The sequence below is a fragment of the Suncus etruscus genome, chromosome 2 (assembly GCF_024139225.1).
Source record: "Suncus etruscus isolate mSunEtr1 chromosome 2, mSunEtr1.pri.cur, whole genome shotgun sequence".
Classification (NCBI taxonomy): Eukaryota; Metazoa; Chordata; class Mammalia; order Eulipotyphla; family Soricidae; genus Suncus; species Suncus etruscus.
Window position 1 is genome coordinate 122,549,941 of NC_064849.1, and position 16,110 is coordinate 122,566,050.

Sequence of the window (16,110 nt, forward strand, 5' to 3'; positions counted from 1 at the left end):
CTATTGCTCCAGCCCCCTAACTTTTTTAAATTCTCTTCACTCTTGATAAATTTTACATTTCTATATTTTGCCAATTCATGTAATGTTAATATCAATACAGAATTTTAAAAAACACTTTACTTATGACAGGGAAGACATGATAATTACAAGATCCAAGTACAAACATATAGGTATGTATATTTAGGAGTAGTCCCTGCATACCACCTGATATGACTCCAACACCATCAAAACAAATTGAGAAAAAAATTATCATCATGGCATAGCACCTTTATGTATAATTTCTGTTTATGTAGATATATAATTTATAGAAAATAAAATTATTATTGTAGGTTACATTTATAAAGCCAGTGTGTCTTTTGTATTTGAAATTTTTGTTGATATTACTCTGCTGAAATCTAGCCTAGCCAAGGCTTTTTCGGATATCTGCATAGTTGTGCCTCGTATCCTGTCCTGTTCCAACTTTCCTTAAGCATCTTGATCGCAAAAATAGCTCTTATTCTCACAACACAAGGATCCTGGGAGAATCAGAGATTGAGTCCAGTTAAAGTTCTAAGTAGCATTATTTTTTTCTCACTCACAGAAAAAATAATAAGGCTCAGAAATATTTTTAGTGACATAGCTTATTTTTAAGTTTTTATTTGATAAATTAAGTAAAATGGAAACTTAAAAAGTGACAGAATTTTTAAAGAAAAAGCAGTAGATTTTTTTGAATAAGTGAGAGCAAAAGACTAGTATTTCCTTCCTATTAAAAATGAATTTGTGGGGCCGGAGTGATAGCATGGAGGTAAGGCATTTGCCTTTCATGCAGAAGCTCATTGGTTCAAATCCCGGTGTCCCATATGGTCCCCCGAGCCTAACAAGAATGATTTCTGAGCGTGGAGCCAGGAGTAATCCCTGAGCACTGTCGGTGTGATCCCCCAAAAAAACAAAAAATAAAAATAAATAAAAATGAATTTGTTTTGTATTTAACTCAAATATATAATAAAGGAAATTAAGTCTAAACTTGCAATGACTGATCACTTGCATTTTTATGTAACAGGATAAACATGATTCAACTAATGAAAATTTTTGTCCTGTGTGGCACATGAATGTGGAAGCCCTTCCAGAATGGATAAACTGCTTAATAAAAAAGGTAAGTTACCTCATTTAAAATGTAATAAGAAATATATTACCTTCAGAATGCTTTTGTTCTAATTTTATAACAATTCTTTCTCTGATGTTGTATCGAGATGTGAAACACTGTGAAACTGTGTTACACTGATTACAGGCTTCTTAGTTATTGCTACAGCAAACCAGGTCCTCTACCTCGTACATCATGAGTTTGAATGCTCTCCCTAGGGAATATCATCTTTTCCCTAAATTCTGTAGATCTTTTCTTTCAGTAAGACTTTGCAGGTCCAACCTATCAATTCTCTTTCTTGCTCTTATTACCTATTATGCCTCTTAATCCCTTTCTGTTTTATTTACTTGTCTTTACACATAAACAATAATCAGCATATTGTACTTGGAAATATATATTTATGTGAAATATTAAATATGCATGCATATACAGTGATACACATCTACTCACCCCACATAATTGCATATGGCTTAATTATATTTTAATTGTGTATTTCTCTATGAGGATATAAAGTCAATCAAGTCAAGAATTCCTACTCACTCCCATTTTATTGAGATAATGTGATTTGCAATATTGTTAATGATTCTTCATTCAATACCTTATCTATGAGAATAAACAGGGTATTTTTCTATTATTATTGGTAGCACCTACAACAGTGCTTAAAAAAGGAAGTGGAATATCATGTAGATATTGTTCATCTATTCATGTACATATGAAGTAAACTGGATAACTAATAACTTACTGGTTGTACCATATATAATGGTGAAGAGTTAGAACAGTGATTAGGGTTCTTGCCTTCCTCAGGGCCAACCCATATCCCTAGCACCACCGCACATGATTCCTAAGCACTGCCAGAAGTAATCCTTCAGTGCAGAGCCAGGAGTAAGCCCTGAACATTGCTGTATGTGGCCCCCTAAACCAAAAAAAAAAAGCCTTGTTTCCAAGGATTCTGTATAATATTATGAGAAGTACTCACCATGTTTATATGCTATTATTATATTTTTCAGGATTTAAAACACCCAAGTCTTAGAAAGTATAAGTAATGTAATACTAAAATATTCACTTTTCTCCACCGACTGGCTTACTTTTCTGTTGTTAAAAATAACATTTGATAGATATTCTGTCCATCCACTCACACAGTGCTGTGATTTCCTGGGAAAATGCCAGCGTGCTGCTTGTATGTGTATGGTACTTTCCAAAATGTATTAAGACTCTGCAGCCATTTTACTATCACTTGTAAAAAGGTGGTTTTTAAGAAAGTTCACTGTTCCTTTGTACTCTGAATATAGAAAATAAACTGTGATATATATAACCAATATCCTTTTGCTGTATGTACAAAGGCAAAAAGAGCTTTATTCTGTTGGTTGAGTAAAGTACCCTCCCACAGTGTTTGGTATGCAAGAAGTGTATCAAAACAGACACTTTTCTGTGAGATTTTACTTGCAAATTAAGCTCTGTAGACTGATTTGCTTCCTGGTTTCATAGTGTATTTTTCTTTTCATTAGTTCACACTGTATTCATATTTAACATACTGTCAAATTTAAAGGGTGCCTGTATAATTTTTAGGAATATTACTTTAGATGGGCTTGTTGTGCATTATTTCACTATCCTAGAACTTTGGAGTTGCTTATCTCTTTTAAAAGTCTTGCTTCCATTCTCTGTTCTGTCTATTAATCAGAAACAGAAAGTTAGCTATTTCTGTGGCATTCAAAACTTATATTTATTCACTTAAAATTCTTTTGGATTACTTTATAATAAAAGCATTGTCTATTATTTTTTTTATTACCTGTAGGCCCAATGGACAGTTGGAAAACTGAATTGCCCATTCTGTGGGGCCCATTTAGGGGGCTTTAATTTTGTCAGCACTCCAAAATGTTCCTGTGGCCAGCTTGCAGCTGTACATCTCTCCAAGAGGCGGACCGATTATCAGCTCACACGGGCAGGGCAACTAATGAGCCCATCGCTGAAATACTTGTCACATCCTGGAGTTCAGTCCCGTTGTGACAAGAAAACTCTGCTTATAGTTGCTGCCTCCAGTAATAGAAATCACGGGCTTTTGAACATGGCCCTAAATAATAATGGCCCTGGAAGATTAACAGAAGCACTCTGTCTGGAGGTACGATCAACATATTTTGAGATGAAGAACGAAAACCTGCTCTTCAAAGCATCAAATCCAAAATACCAGCTTTTTGTTCCCCAGCTTGTGACTGGCAGATGCACTACAAGAGCTTTTCACAGAAAATCACATAGTTTGGATCTGAACATCAGTGAGAAACTGACTTTATTGCCTACTTTGTATGAATTACATAGTAAAACCACTGCCTACCCTAGGCTAAATGAAACACAGCCTATTGACCTTTCAGGCTTGCCTTTACAGTCGAATACTAAAAATGGCTATTCCTGTCAGATTTCATCCAGTTATGATCCTAACATGCTGCTACAAAGATTTTCAGTGGCTCCCTGTGAAACCCAGACACAAAGAGGGGAATTTCAGTGTGGTCTAGAAGCTTCTACAGTGTATTCTGACCATACCAGTTCTAACAGCCTGACTTTCCTGATGGACCTACCCTCAGCTAGCAGAAGTATGCTGGAGGCCTCAGACCCAGAAGAACACCTCTCCCCTTTGGACTTTCTGCACTCAGGCAGTTTTGCACTGGGTGCCATTAACCAGAGGCTTAATAAGAGAGAAAGGAGCAAGTTAAAGAATCTGAGAAGGAAACAACGAAGGCATGAGAGATGGATGCAGAAGCAGGTAACTTAAAGAATTGATAACTAATAATTATTATATTATGAATGTTGGTATTATATACTGGAATAAGCAGTATTAAATATATGATTATAAAAAGTTATTCTTAATTTTTGAAATATTTCTTTTTAGGTGACGTTAATCATTAAACTTATACTTGGCATGTATAAATAACCTCTCAACTCATGTTTTAAATGCTCTTTTATCAATTTTTCCCAATTCTGCTACTATTTGAGAGAAACATTAGTTTCATGACATTGAGACTCACTTGCCATATACATTTAAAATTTAGTCAGACCATTTAGGAATGCCAATGATATTTATATTATTTCAAACTGTATTGAAGCATATAAGTATCTCTAAATAAGTTCAACCTAGTTACAAGTTTCATTTAATTTCATCACATTATTTCTGTGAATATGGCTATATGAACTATTGGTAATAGTTCATATTAATTATTGTATTTAATATTAATGATATCTCAGAGAAAAATTAGAAATGTAATCTATGAAATACAGAAAGTGACAATTTCAAACTTTTATTCTTTTAAGAACAAGTAAACTTTATTACCTGTGATCCTAATCATGAGTAATTTTACAAAACTATATGCTGAATAAAATTACAAGCATTATAGTAACTTATTTTTGTATTTTAGGGAGATGGTACAATTATAATTGGAGATATTAATTATATTTTGGATTGGTTTCTTACAAGAGCATTCCAGTTTAGTTACCTTGAAAATGGTAGAGAAATGTGGCCTCAAACATATGTAACAAATCAATGTTTTAGCAGTATTATAGTGCATTATAGTTATAAAATTCAAATAGTCTGAAAATTTGACTAAATTAGAGTTAATCACACTAAATGATTATGCCAGAAAGATTCCAGAAATAATATTGAGGACTCTACTTCTCTACCAAGTAGAAATTTTAAAGAATATCAAAAACTGTACTTGCTCTGTATTATAAATATGTGTAGGTGTCATCTTTGTAGTTTTAAAAATACATGCTTAATGTCTGCACACTTCTGAAGACCTTAACTATACTTTTTTATTTTCTAATATTTAAACACTGTTTTGTACATTTTCTAGTATGCACACACTATTTTATACTGTTTTTTCTTAGGATCATAAGGACCATAAGTTAAGGAGAACCATTAGTTAAGGTTTAGTTTTGGATGATGTTACCTTTATTTACTGACAAGCATATGATTTAACCAGTCAGCTTAGATAATTGAACAGAATGAATTCATTTTATTAGAATAAATTATAGGTGATATCCTAATGATTTTGGTTGATTGCACAGATATTATAGGTACACAAATACTGCTACCTTGAGAGGGAGTGTAACAGCATAGAATTCACCAAATTAATGATAAGAGTGCACACCATGGTTAAAGCCAGAAAGAAAGAGTTTTGAATAGGTTTACTAATTTAACCAAAAGTAAGAGTAGTATTTTGGATAAATTATTGGCTTCATTTGTCAACCATTTTCATTTTTAATATTAATTATATCTTTAAAAATTAGTCAAATGACTTTTTAGAATACCAAGCATATGGATAATACCAAGTATATAGGTCCTTCATATTTAGTGAGGCCAGTAATCGTTATAAAAATTATAAACTTTTTCTGTGACTATATATAATTTCTTATATTTAAAATGATTGGAAAATATTGATTTCTCACTGACATTTTTACATTTTAATGTTTAATTGTGCAAACTAGACATCATTCTATAAAAGATAAGTAATATAATCTGTGATATAACATAGTAGAATATGTTACTAGCATTTCAAGAAGATATTTAAAACTTTATGAATCTCAGGAATGTAAAAGACATTGATGTTGAAAGAGAAACTGTATCCAAGTTTTGTTGTCTTTATTCAGCAAATGTTAAATTTGCATCTGTTTACTGAAAAGACAGTACTGAGCCTAATTCAGAGATTTATTCAGCATCATCGTTTTGGATTTTGTTTTTAATTACTTTAATTTGAATTATTGCATGATAAAATTGTTTTGTTCTTGGGAGAGACCTTTATGATTTAACATATATGTAGATTGAGATAACACCCAGTATAGTGGAAGCATAATCCTAAAAGCTCTATCCTCTTAAAAATCCAATTTGTACCTTTGTAATTATGCCTTGATTACATTATTTATGATCATACCTTCATCCCAGACTTAATCCTTGAAACTACTGTTTCTGTTCTCCATTCAGTTTTGTCTCATTTTAACTAATGTTATCGAAAAATAATATAATTTTAAAAAACTCCTAAGTCTGTTTTCTTTATTCAGCATAATTTTCTATGAGATTCATTGATCATTACATAGATCTATAGTTTCTTATGTATTAACCATTAACATTCACAGTTTATGTATTTTCTTGTTGAAATATAATTGGATGTTCCAGATTTGGCTAGTATGAAAAGGGCTATATAAATGTTTATGTCAGGTTTTTGCGGTAAACTTTCATGTCTCTAAAATAAATATTTAACAGTTGGATTGCTGAATTGTATGGTAAATGTGCTGTATGTTTATAAGAAATTAAAATTGTTTTCCATAATGGTTGCACCATTTTTGCATTTCAAATAGAAGTCTATGAAAATGCGATTTCTGTGATTCCATGTAAAAACTGGTAAAATGGTAGTCTCAATGTTTTTAATTCCCTCATGTAGTAGATACAAAGTATCACACTGGTTTTAATTTGCATTTTTATAATGACATTAAACATTTTCCATGTGCTTGTTTTACTTTTTGTAGATATACTGTAGTTAGGTGTTTATTTAGATATTTTGCTTTTTTTGGGGGGGATCCCACCCAGTAGTGCTCAGGGGTTACTCCTGGCTCAATGCTCAGAAATCTCTCCTGGCAGGCACAGGGGACCACATGGGATGCCGGGATTCGAACCAATGACCTTCTGCATGAAAGGCAAGCGCCCTACCTCCATGCTATCTCTCTGGCCCCTGTTTTGCTCATTTTTAAAGAAGATTGTGTCTATGTTGAGTTTTAAGAATTACATATATATTTTTTTGGTATGTTTTACATTAGATATTTGATTAATACTGATTTGTCTTAGTTTGTAGCTTGACTTTATTTTTGTTTTTCTTTATGGGCCACAGCTCGGGGTTACTCCTGGTTCTGCACTCAGAAATCATTCCAGTTAGGCTTGAGGATTACATGGGATGCCAGGGATAGAATTCCCAGGCAAGGGAAATGCCCTACCTTCTGTACAATTGTTCCATTCTTGACTTTATTTTTTGAACATTTTTTTCTGCAATGTAACTACTTAATTTTGATAAAGTTTAATTTCTCAGAAAAATTACATGGAATCTTTTTTTCAGGCATTATATACATTAAGAACTTTTGCCTAAACCTAGATGACATTTTTCTACTGGAATTTTTGTAAAATATTTTTTATTTCTTTTGAGGTTGTAATAAGGGATGGGTTTGGATTGTGTTTTACTGTTTTTCATAGAAATACGTGATTGTTTCAGTACAGTTTATACAATTTTACTTAATTGAAATTTTTTTGTAGCTTTGGTAATAATTAGTTGGCATTTCTAGACTGTATTCTCTCTCCTTTTAAATATATTCACATATCCTTTTTATTTGTTATTGTAGTTGATAACATAGTTTACCTTGTGAGTCCTCCTACTTTCTCCTATTTCAAAAGTATTTTAGTTATCTACTTATCTTTCCTTTTCACATGCAATTTAGAATAAAAATATTTTTGTTAACAAAAAATCCTGTTAGAAATTTTGCTATAATTAAATTTGTAAAATATTCTGAAGAATTTAGATTTTTTTTTGATAATTTTAAATTCATAAATATAATACATATCACCTGTTATTTCAGATTTCTATTTTTTCATTAGTAGTTTGCTAATTTTAGTATTTAGAACCTGTGTGTATTTTGCTAGATTTACAAATAAGCATTAACTCTTTTGGTATTATTATTGTTTTTTTTATTTTAAATCTACTAGGGTCTGTCTAATTTATTGGTTTTTAGCCCCTTTCTAGAAATAGCATAACTGTTCTCTGACTCCTGTGTCACATCTTCCCTAGTTTATTTAAAAGCCTTTGTAATTACACAGACCAAACTTACATAGCCTAATCTTTATATATAGATATAAATAGCTTTATTTAAAGACCATATATCACCTAGCTGACATAGTTTATCACAATATATTTATTTTCATGTAAGTGGGAGCAAAATTATTTAAAAAGAATAAAAAAGAGTACAGCAACAAGAAAATTTGTGAAAATTATTGTATTTCACAATGAGATCATTAAGTCGTTGTAAAAAGGTATAGTAAGTTCTTGTTGCTAGTTGATCATTCTGTTACTTTGTAGTTTCTAAACATTAGGTGGCTTCAGATATACATTAGTATATTAAATTAGTGTGTTCCTACAAGGATGACAAAAAAAATGGAGTTGTTGCACAGCTGAGAATATGACGATATGATACAGGAAATTCAAGCACTATTGCTGATCCTCTGCTTTTGTGGATTATGTTTTGGTTGCTAGGCTTTCTGAAAGTATAAGGTGATGGGAGAACAGTTCCCACACTCACTCCAAAAATATCCTAGAGAAGTCAGCCCAAATATACCTAGAATTTTGGTTCAGTTGGTGTCTCTGCAGAGAGCCATAGATGAGTGATGAAGCAGGAATATTGATGAAGTGGTGATTGTGTGTGATGGGTACAGTAGGCATGGCTTCAGCAAGGCAGGCTCTTGGACCACCTCTCTTTATCTCTTTTTTTTAAAAAGTAAATAGTTTATTTGGAGGCAACAGTAATAGAAGGCAGGGCACAAGCCTTGTATGTGGATAATCTATTTTGATCTCCGGCACCTCATATAGTCACCTGAGCCAGAAAGGAGTAATTCCTTAGTACAAAGCAGGAATAATCTCTGAGCACCACCAGATGTGGCCCCAAAACAAAGCAAAATAATAGTTATATTTAGAGAACATGTTTGTTCAGAGAGGAGAGAACAAAAATGGAAGAAAGGATGAAGTAAAATGTAAGGAAGGAAGGAAAGAGAGGGAATGAAAAGAGAAAAGGTAAATTAAGTAATTTATCAAAAGGAGGGAAAAGTTGACATAGATTCCTAAAAACAAGTAAGAATGCGTATACAAGCTTCCAGAACTTATGAGGCATAGCAAAAGCATGCTAAAGAACAGTTTAAAGCTGTGCATGCATTCATCAGAAAGGAAAATAGGCCTACATTAATAATTTGACTGCATAACTTAAGAAACTGGAAAATGACCAACAAAAGGACCACAATGAAGGTAGAAAGAAGAAAACAACGTTTAGAGCAGAAATTAACTAACTTGAATCTTCAGGAAACAATCCAATGAATCAACAAAGGCAAGAGCTGGTTATTTGAAAAATTAAAGATCAATAAACCACCAGCAAGACTGAGAGAGAGAGAGAGAATGAGTGAGTGAGTGAGTGAGAGAGAGAGAGAGAGAAAGAGAGAGAGAGAGAGAGTGAGACCCCTAATAAAGTGGTTCAGAAGTGAAAATAGGGACATCACAACAGATACCACATAAATTCAAAGGATCTTCAGAAGTGACTTGGAGAATCTTTATTCCATGAAATGAGAGAACCCAGAGGAAATGGATAAATTCTTGCACTCTTATAACCTTTCAAGGCTGAACCAAGCTGTTTTGGAATACCTAAACAGACCAATCACTATTGAGGAAATAGAAATGGTAATCTGAAGTCATTCAAAAGACCAGACCCAGATGGATTTACTAAAGGTTCAAACCTTTAAAGAGAATCTACTGCCAATTCTTTTTAAGTTCTTTCAAGGAAATGAAGAACCATAAACAATTTCTTTATTTTTAGGTATTTCCCCAAATATATAGGGAAATAACATGCATGCCTTTTAATAGAGTGATTTAACACTTATTATCATAGGTTATATAATCAATATGCTTGAAGAAAATTGGAAAATATTTGCATGACTGAAAATAAAAATTTTCCCAAATTCCAGAAAACCAGAGGTTAGGGTTAGCATTTTTTTTTTAATTTAAACACCATGATTACAAACATGACTGTAGTTGGATTTTGGTCACAAAAAGAACCCCCACCCCCCTTCACCAGTGCAACATTCCCACCACCAATTCACCGCATATCTCTCCATCCACACCCCCTGTCTGTATTCAACACAGGCATTCTACTTCTCTCACTCATTAACATTGTCATGGCAGTTGTTAGTTTTCTAACTGTACTCACCCCCTCCTTGAGGTGAGCTTCATATCGAGAGCCAGTCCTTCTGGCCCTCATCTCTGGGAATTATTACAATAATGTCTTTTATTTTTCTTAAAACACATAGATGAGTGAGACTATTCTGTGTGTCTCTCTCTCCCTCTGACTTATTAAACTCAGCATAATAGATTTCATGTACATCCATGTATAGGAAAATTTCATGACTTCATCTCTCCTGGCGACTGCATAATATTTCATTGTGTATATGTACCACAGCTTCTTTAGCATAAACATTTTCAAAGAATTTCTATGCAGCTAATTTTACCCTGATACCAAAAACAGAGGCACCATGCAAAAAGAGAATTACAAGCCAGTATCCTTGATGAACACAGATACAGAGCTCCTCAATAAAATGCTAGCTGATAGAATTCATTAACATATCAAATATATCATACACCATGACCAAGTAGGATTCATTCTTGGATGGTGTAACATTTGCAAGCCAATCAGTATAATACACGATATTAATAAAAGAAAAGCTTGTATGATCATGTAATATATATAGAGAGGAAACCATTTGATAAGACCCAGTAGCTATTCATGATAAAAATCCTCAACCAGATGGCAATTGAAGGGACTTTCCTCAATATACTTAAAGCCATTTACCATAGGCCTGTTAAAAACATTATACTTAATAGAGAAAAGTGAAAAGCCTTACTCTTAAGATATGACACAAAACAAGGTTTCCCACTCTCTCCTCTTCAAAATAGTACTGGTAATACTTGTCATAGTAATTAGAAAGAAAAGGTTATCAAAGACATCTAGATAGAAAAGAAAGATGTCAACCTTTCATTATTTACAGGTGATAAGGTACTATATTTATAGAATATATGTATAAAATCCTAAGTATTCTATCAAAATATTCTAGAAACAATATATTTTATATTAAATTGGCAGGCTACAAAATAAACATGCAAAATTCTGTAGCTTTAATGAAAACCTTAATGAAAGAGGAAAGTGATATTAAAAATTCATTCACTTTTGTGCCTCACAAAATCAAGTATCTCAAAACCAACTTTACTAAAAGATTGAAAGACCTGTACAAAGAAAACTCAAAGCACTATTTCAGAAAATAAAAGAGGACATGAGGAAATTGAAACACTGCATTGAATCTGTACAATACAGTATTGCCATTTTAATTATGTTAACTTCATAATTCATGAACAGGACAATATTACATTGTACAGATTCAGTGCAGTTGAATTGTTATCCTATAAGGATGACTGATATTTTTCAAAGATATAGATAAGACATTTCTGAAATGCATATGGAACAATAAACTTTCACGAATAGATAATCTAGTTCTTGGAAAACAAAAGATGGGAGGCATCATTTTCCAAAACCTCGAACTCTTTATTACAAAGGGGTATTAATTAAACCAGCATAGTATAGGAATAAAGACAGACTCAGATTAATTTAATAGAAAAGTATCCTGAGGCAGATCCCCAGGTATATAAGTTTATCTTTGATAATGAAGCAAAAATAATATGAAGTGGAGCCCCTAAAAAGTTGTGTTGGGAAAGTCACATGCAAGAAAATTAACTCAGACCTCTTTTTAACACCATGCACAAAGGTCAAATCAAAATGGTTTAAAAACCTTTATATCATACCTGAAACTATAAGATACATAGTAAGAAAAACTCTCTATGACATTAAAACTTAAGTCATCTTCAAGGATGAAACACCACTGACCAAGAAAATGGAAGCAAATATTAACAGGACAACATTAAATTAAGAAGCTTCTGCATCTACAAGTAAATGATGACCAGGATACAAAGACCACCCATAGGATGGGAGAAATTATCCACCCAATACCCATCTCATAAGAGGATAATATACTATATAAGGCATTGGTAGGACTTAAGAAAAAATTCCAACTCCATTACAAAATGGGGAGAAGTGAACAGAACCTTCCTCAAAGAAAAAATTTAGATGGCTGAAAAGCGCATGAAAAAATGTTCCACATCATTAGTCATCAGGGAGTTGCAAAAACAACAACAACAACAACAAAAAGAAAAAACCACACACACAAAAAAAACATTGTAGTATCATCATACTACTGGCATACATCAAAGAGAACAAGACCAACCAGTGCTGGCATGGATGTGGGGAGAAGAGACTCTCAATCACTGCTGGTGGAAATACATATTGGTTTAGCCATTTTGGAAACAATATGGATATTCCTCAGAAATCTAGAAATTGAACTTCTTTTCAATCCAGCAATACTTTTTCTGGGAGTATACCCTAGGGGCCCAAAAATCAGAAATGCAGAAAAAGTATCTGACCTTTATGTTTAATTGCAGCACCACTTACATTAGCCAGAACAGTCCAAGTGCCCAAGAACAGATGAGCAGATAAAGAAACAGAGTACATCTACACAGTAGATAGAATACTGTGTTAGGAAAAATGAAGTCATGAAATTTGCTTATACATGGATAGACTTGGAGAGTATCAAGATGATTGAAACAAGTCCGAGTGAGAGGAACAGACATAGAATGATCACACTCATCTGCAGGCTATAAATAAAACAAACCGTAATATGAGAATAATACTCAAAGACAATAGAAATGATGGGAGGAGTGCAGTTAGGGCAGAGAAGAGACCACTATGATAGTAATAGTTTGAAATAATCACTCTGGACAAAAACAGGTGCTGAAAAGAAGTAAAGTGATATACATGATGCCCCTTAAGTCATAGTATTGCAAATTGTGGTGCTTAAAAGGAAAAATAGTGGCAGAAGAGAAAGAAAAGAAAAAAATGCCTGTCATAAAGATAACCTGGGGTAGGGTGGGGTGGGGTGGAGGACAGGCAGGAAACTTGAGAAATGAACACTATGGAAGGGATGGGTGATGGAACATTGTATAACTCAGCTCAACATTGAAACTCAACTATCAAGAACTTTCAAACTCTGTATCTCACTGTGGTTCAATAAAAATAATGAAATTAATAGAAATACTGAAATGTTAAAATAAAAAAATAATTATGGGCGGAATGTGAGGGCAGTTTGGTTGCAATATGTCATCCCATTGATCATACTTAATTCAACTGACCTGGCATGCTAGACATCTCTATCCTTGCTCATCAGTCCATGTGTATTCCTGCAGAAGGTGCATAGTAAGTCGAAGAGGATAGACTTCCATGAGTAGAGATGAAATGTTCTTTAGTTGGGTGAAGAACATACTGGCAACTGCACTCCCCTGCTAGACTATCTCAAGAATTATGATTTAGTGGTCAGATACTTATATTTGATCCTGAGAATACTCTGTAGCTGCAAGAGTTTTCTAAGTAGCTAAACCTGGGCTCACAGTAGGAACTAAATAAATGATTGCTGAGTAGATAATTGGACAAATAAATGATGTGTTCATGTTTCACACGTGGCAAATGATTTAGGAGTAGAAGCTAACAGTGGTTCATTACTGTGGCTGCAAGTTGAAAACTGATTACAATGCAAAGAATTATTGGAAATAATATAAATCAATAAAAAGGAAAATGATAACATGATTTAGAAGTGAGTTGATAGATGACAAAGTATTTCATTACAGGATTGAAAAGAAGTAATTTTAATGAGTATTCAGAGGAAAGACAGCAAATATAACCAGCCTGATTAATTCCTGATGTGGCCAATATACCCCCCGATGATCGGGATCTGGGATGATAAACGGGGCCAGGATTAATCTCAGGTGCAATTGGGGAGCACTTTCTGTTTATCTGCCTAAAGAGAGTAGATTTTTCAGATAAGCTCTGAGTACTTATTTTATTTGAAGGGGCAGTAGAACAGGTAACTTTGGGGACCTCTATATTAGATGAACTAGTCCAGAGAAGTCCCTTTTATTTTGAATTTATTCTTTCCAACACCTTACAAATCTCTTTACATATGGTAAAACTAATATAAATATTTATGCTTACATAATATAATGTACTCTTTGTGTTAAATATAGAACCACAAACAGATAATATGTTTTTTTGTTTGTTTTGGACCCTCAATAATCAGTGCTCAGCAGGACCAACACCCTCACACCCACCTCCCTCACCTAACCCCAATGGTTATTAGCCAAATTGGTTAGCCAGATTGGTTCAATCTGAAGATCCTATGATGCAGAGTTGCTGATGTTCTGTGTGCCAGAATTTACTGAACCATACTGGTATTGTTCAGAGTTCTTCAGGGCTGCACATTTTAATGTTCATAAGATCTTAGGGTACCAGGGATAAAACGTTATTTAAAACAACAGCCTTAATCCCTGTACTAGCTCTCTAATTCCAATATAGTTTTGTGTGTGTGTTTTAAATGTAAGACTCAGTTTTTATATAGCTTTGCTGATATGCTTGTGAATAAAATGGATATTTAATTTACTATCAATATAAATTTTTGCTAAAAATTGATTACCTACCTCTGCTATTCTCAACTCACAATCTATGCATTTGTGACCTTTTCGCTAGTGTTGTGCTAGACAGATTATCATGTTTTCTAACACCAGAGGGCGCCAAATTTACTCTTGTAGTAAAACAAAATAATTCCCAAGGAAGAATTTTATATACTGGAGCAGAATATGCAATATAGTATCTTTCAGCTCTTTCTTTTTTTTTGTTTGTTTCTGAGCCACACCCAATGACACTCAGGGGTTACTCCTGGCTATTCGCTCAGAAATCTCTGCTGGCTTGGGGGATCATATGGTGGTCCCCATGTATAATAAATCCTGTTTTTCTGGCACATACAGTTGACTTACATGTCTTAGACAAAAAAGACACCAAAACAAAAAGTGGTGGAAGTCCTTGTTTATTTCCCTCCATTGACATCTGACTGCTTCTCTACTGTGCTTCTTGAATATATATATGCTGGTCAATTTACAGTTTTCCCCTGGGGACCCCAGGTGATCGAACTGCGTTCCGTCCTTGGTCAGTAATGTGCAAGGCAACCGCCCTACCACACTGCCATCGCTCTGGCCCCTCTTTTCAGTCTTGACATAAAGAATGTAAAGCAATTTCGGGTGATGTGAGAGAACTTACTGAATAAGGCATTCTCTTGTCATCAGCTCAGTCAGTGAGTGCTTTGTATTTACTCTGAGATAATGCTTGAGAACTCATTTGAAATGAGTTATATATACATCATATTTTCTGGTTGTTAGCTTCCAGTTTTCTGAAATAAATAAATATCTCCTGAATTCAGAGTAAGTCAGTGGTAAATTTTGTGCCTCTGTGTGGAGTAGATTGCTGGTGAAGGGGCTTGAAATGATGTAAGACAATAAAGAATTAATACCTTGATATTTTGCATAATTTTGTTTACTGGAATTTGGTAGTTTTTCAAAGTACTTTATTTTGTTTGTTTTTGTTTTGGGGAGCCACACCTGGTGATACTCAGGAGGAGTTACTCCTGGCTATGTGTTCAGAAATCATTCCTGGCTTGGGTGACCATATGGGATGCTAGGGATTGAACCAAGGTCTGTTTTGGGTCAGCCACTTGCAAAGCAAGCACCCTACCATTACACTATCTGTCTGGCCCCTCTACTTTATTTTTGAGATCATGTAGGATAATGTCCTTATTTAACGGCTAAGCAATACATTCCTTGCCATTTAACATACTATACTACAGATTCTAGGTTTAACATTTTTGGAAGAAATGGGGAACCATTCTACCTTCCACAAACTATTTTATTGGGATCGGTGAATTTAGGACAATCTTGAGAATTTGATAAGGAAAGTTCAGGTCATTGTATCATTTAATTACCTATAAATTATATTAATTAGGATATTTAATTCAGTTGAATGTCTTGATTATTCATAGATCATTAAAATTAAAAATATTTATCCTTCATACTTTTAGAATTTATTAGAATATGAAAGCATACATGAAGAACATTGCATCTATCCATTGATTAGGTTGGCATATCTAAGGCTCATACTTCTTTAGCCCAAACCAGAATATTGTAGAATTTATGTGAAGTATTACCCTGTCTAGAGAGTCTTTTCAGGTGGTA

General features: G+C 33.6%; 1 protein-coding gene across 1 annotated transcript in view; it reads left to right on the top strand.

Annotated features, from left to right (window-relative positions):
* The window catches only part of RNF180 (ring finger protein 180), a 120,911-nt gene that overhangs the window by 16,476 nt on the left and 88,325 nt on the right, over window positions 1-16,110 (top strand). Inside the window, exons 2-3 of the mRNA XM_049768780.1 lie at window positions 1,040-1,132; window positions 2,913-3,872. Coding sequence (XP_049624737.1) covers window positions 1,040-1,132; window positions 2,913-3,872 — 1,053 coding nt within the window. The remainder of the gene's footprint in view (window positions 1-1,039; window positions 1,133-2,912; window positions 3,873-16,110) is intronic.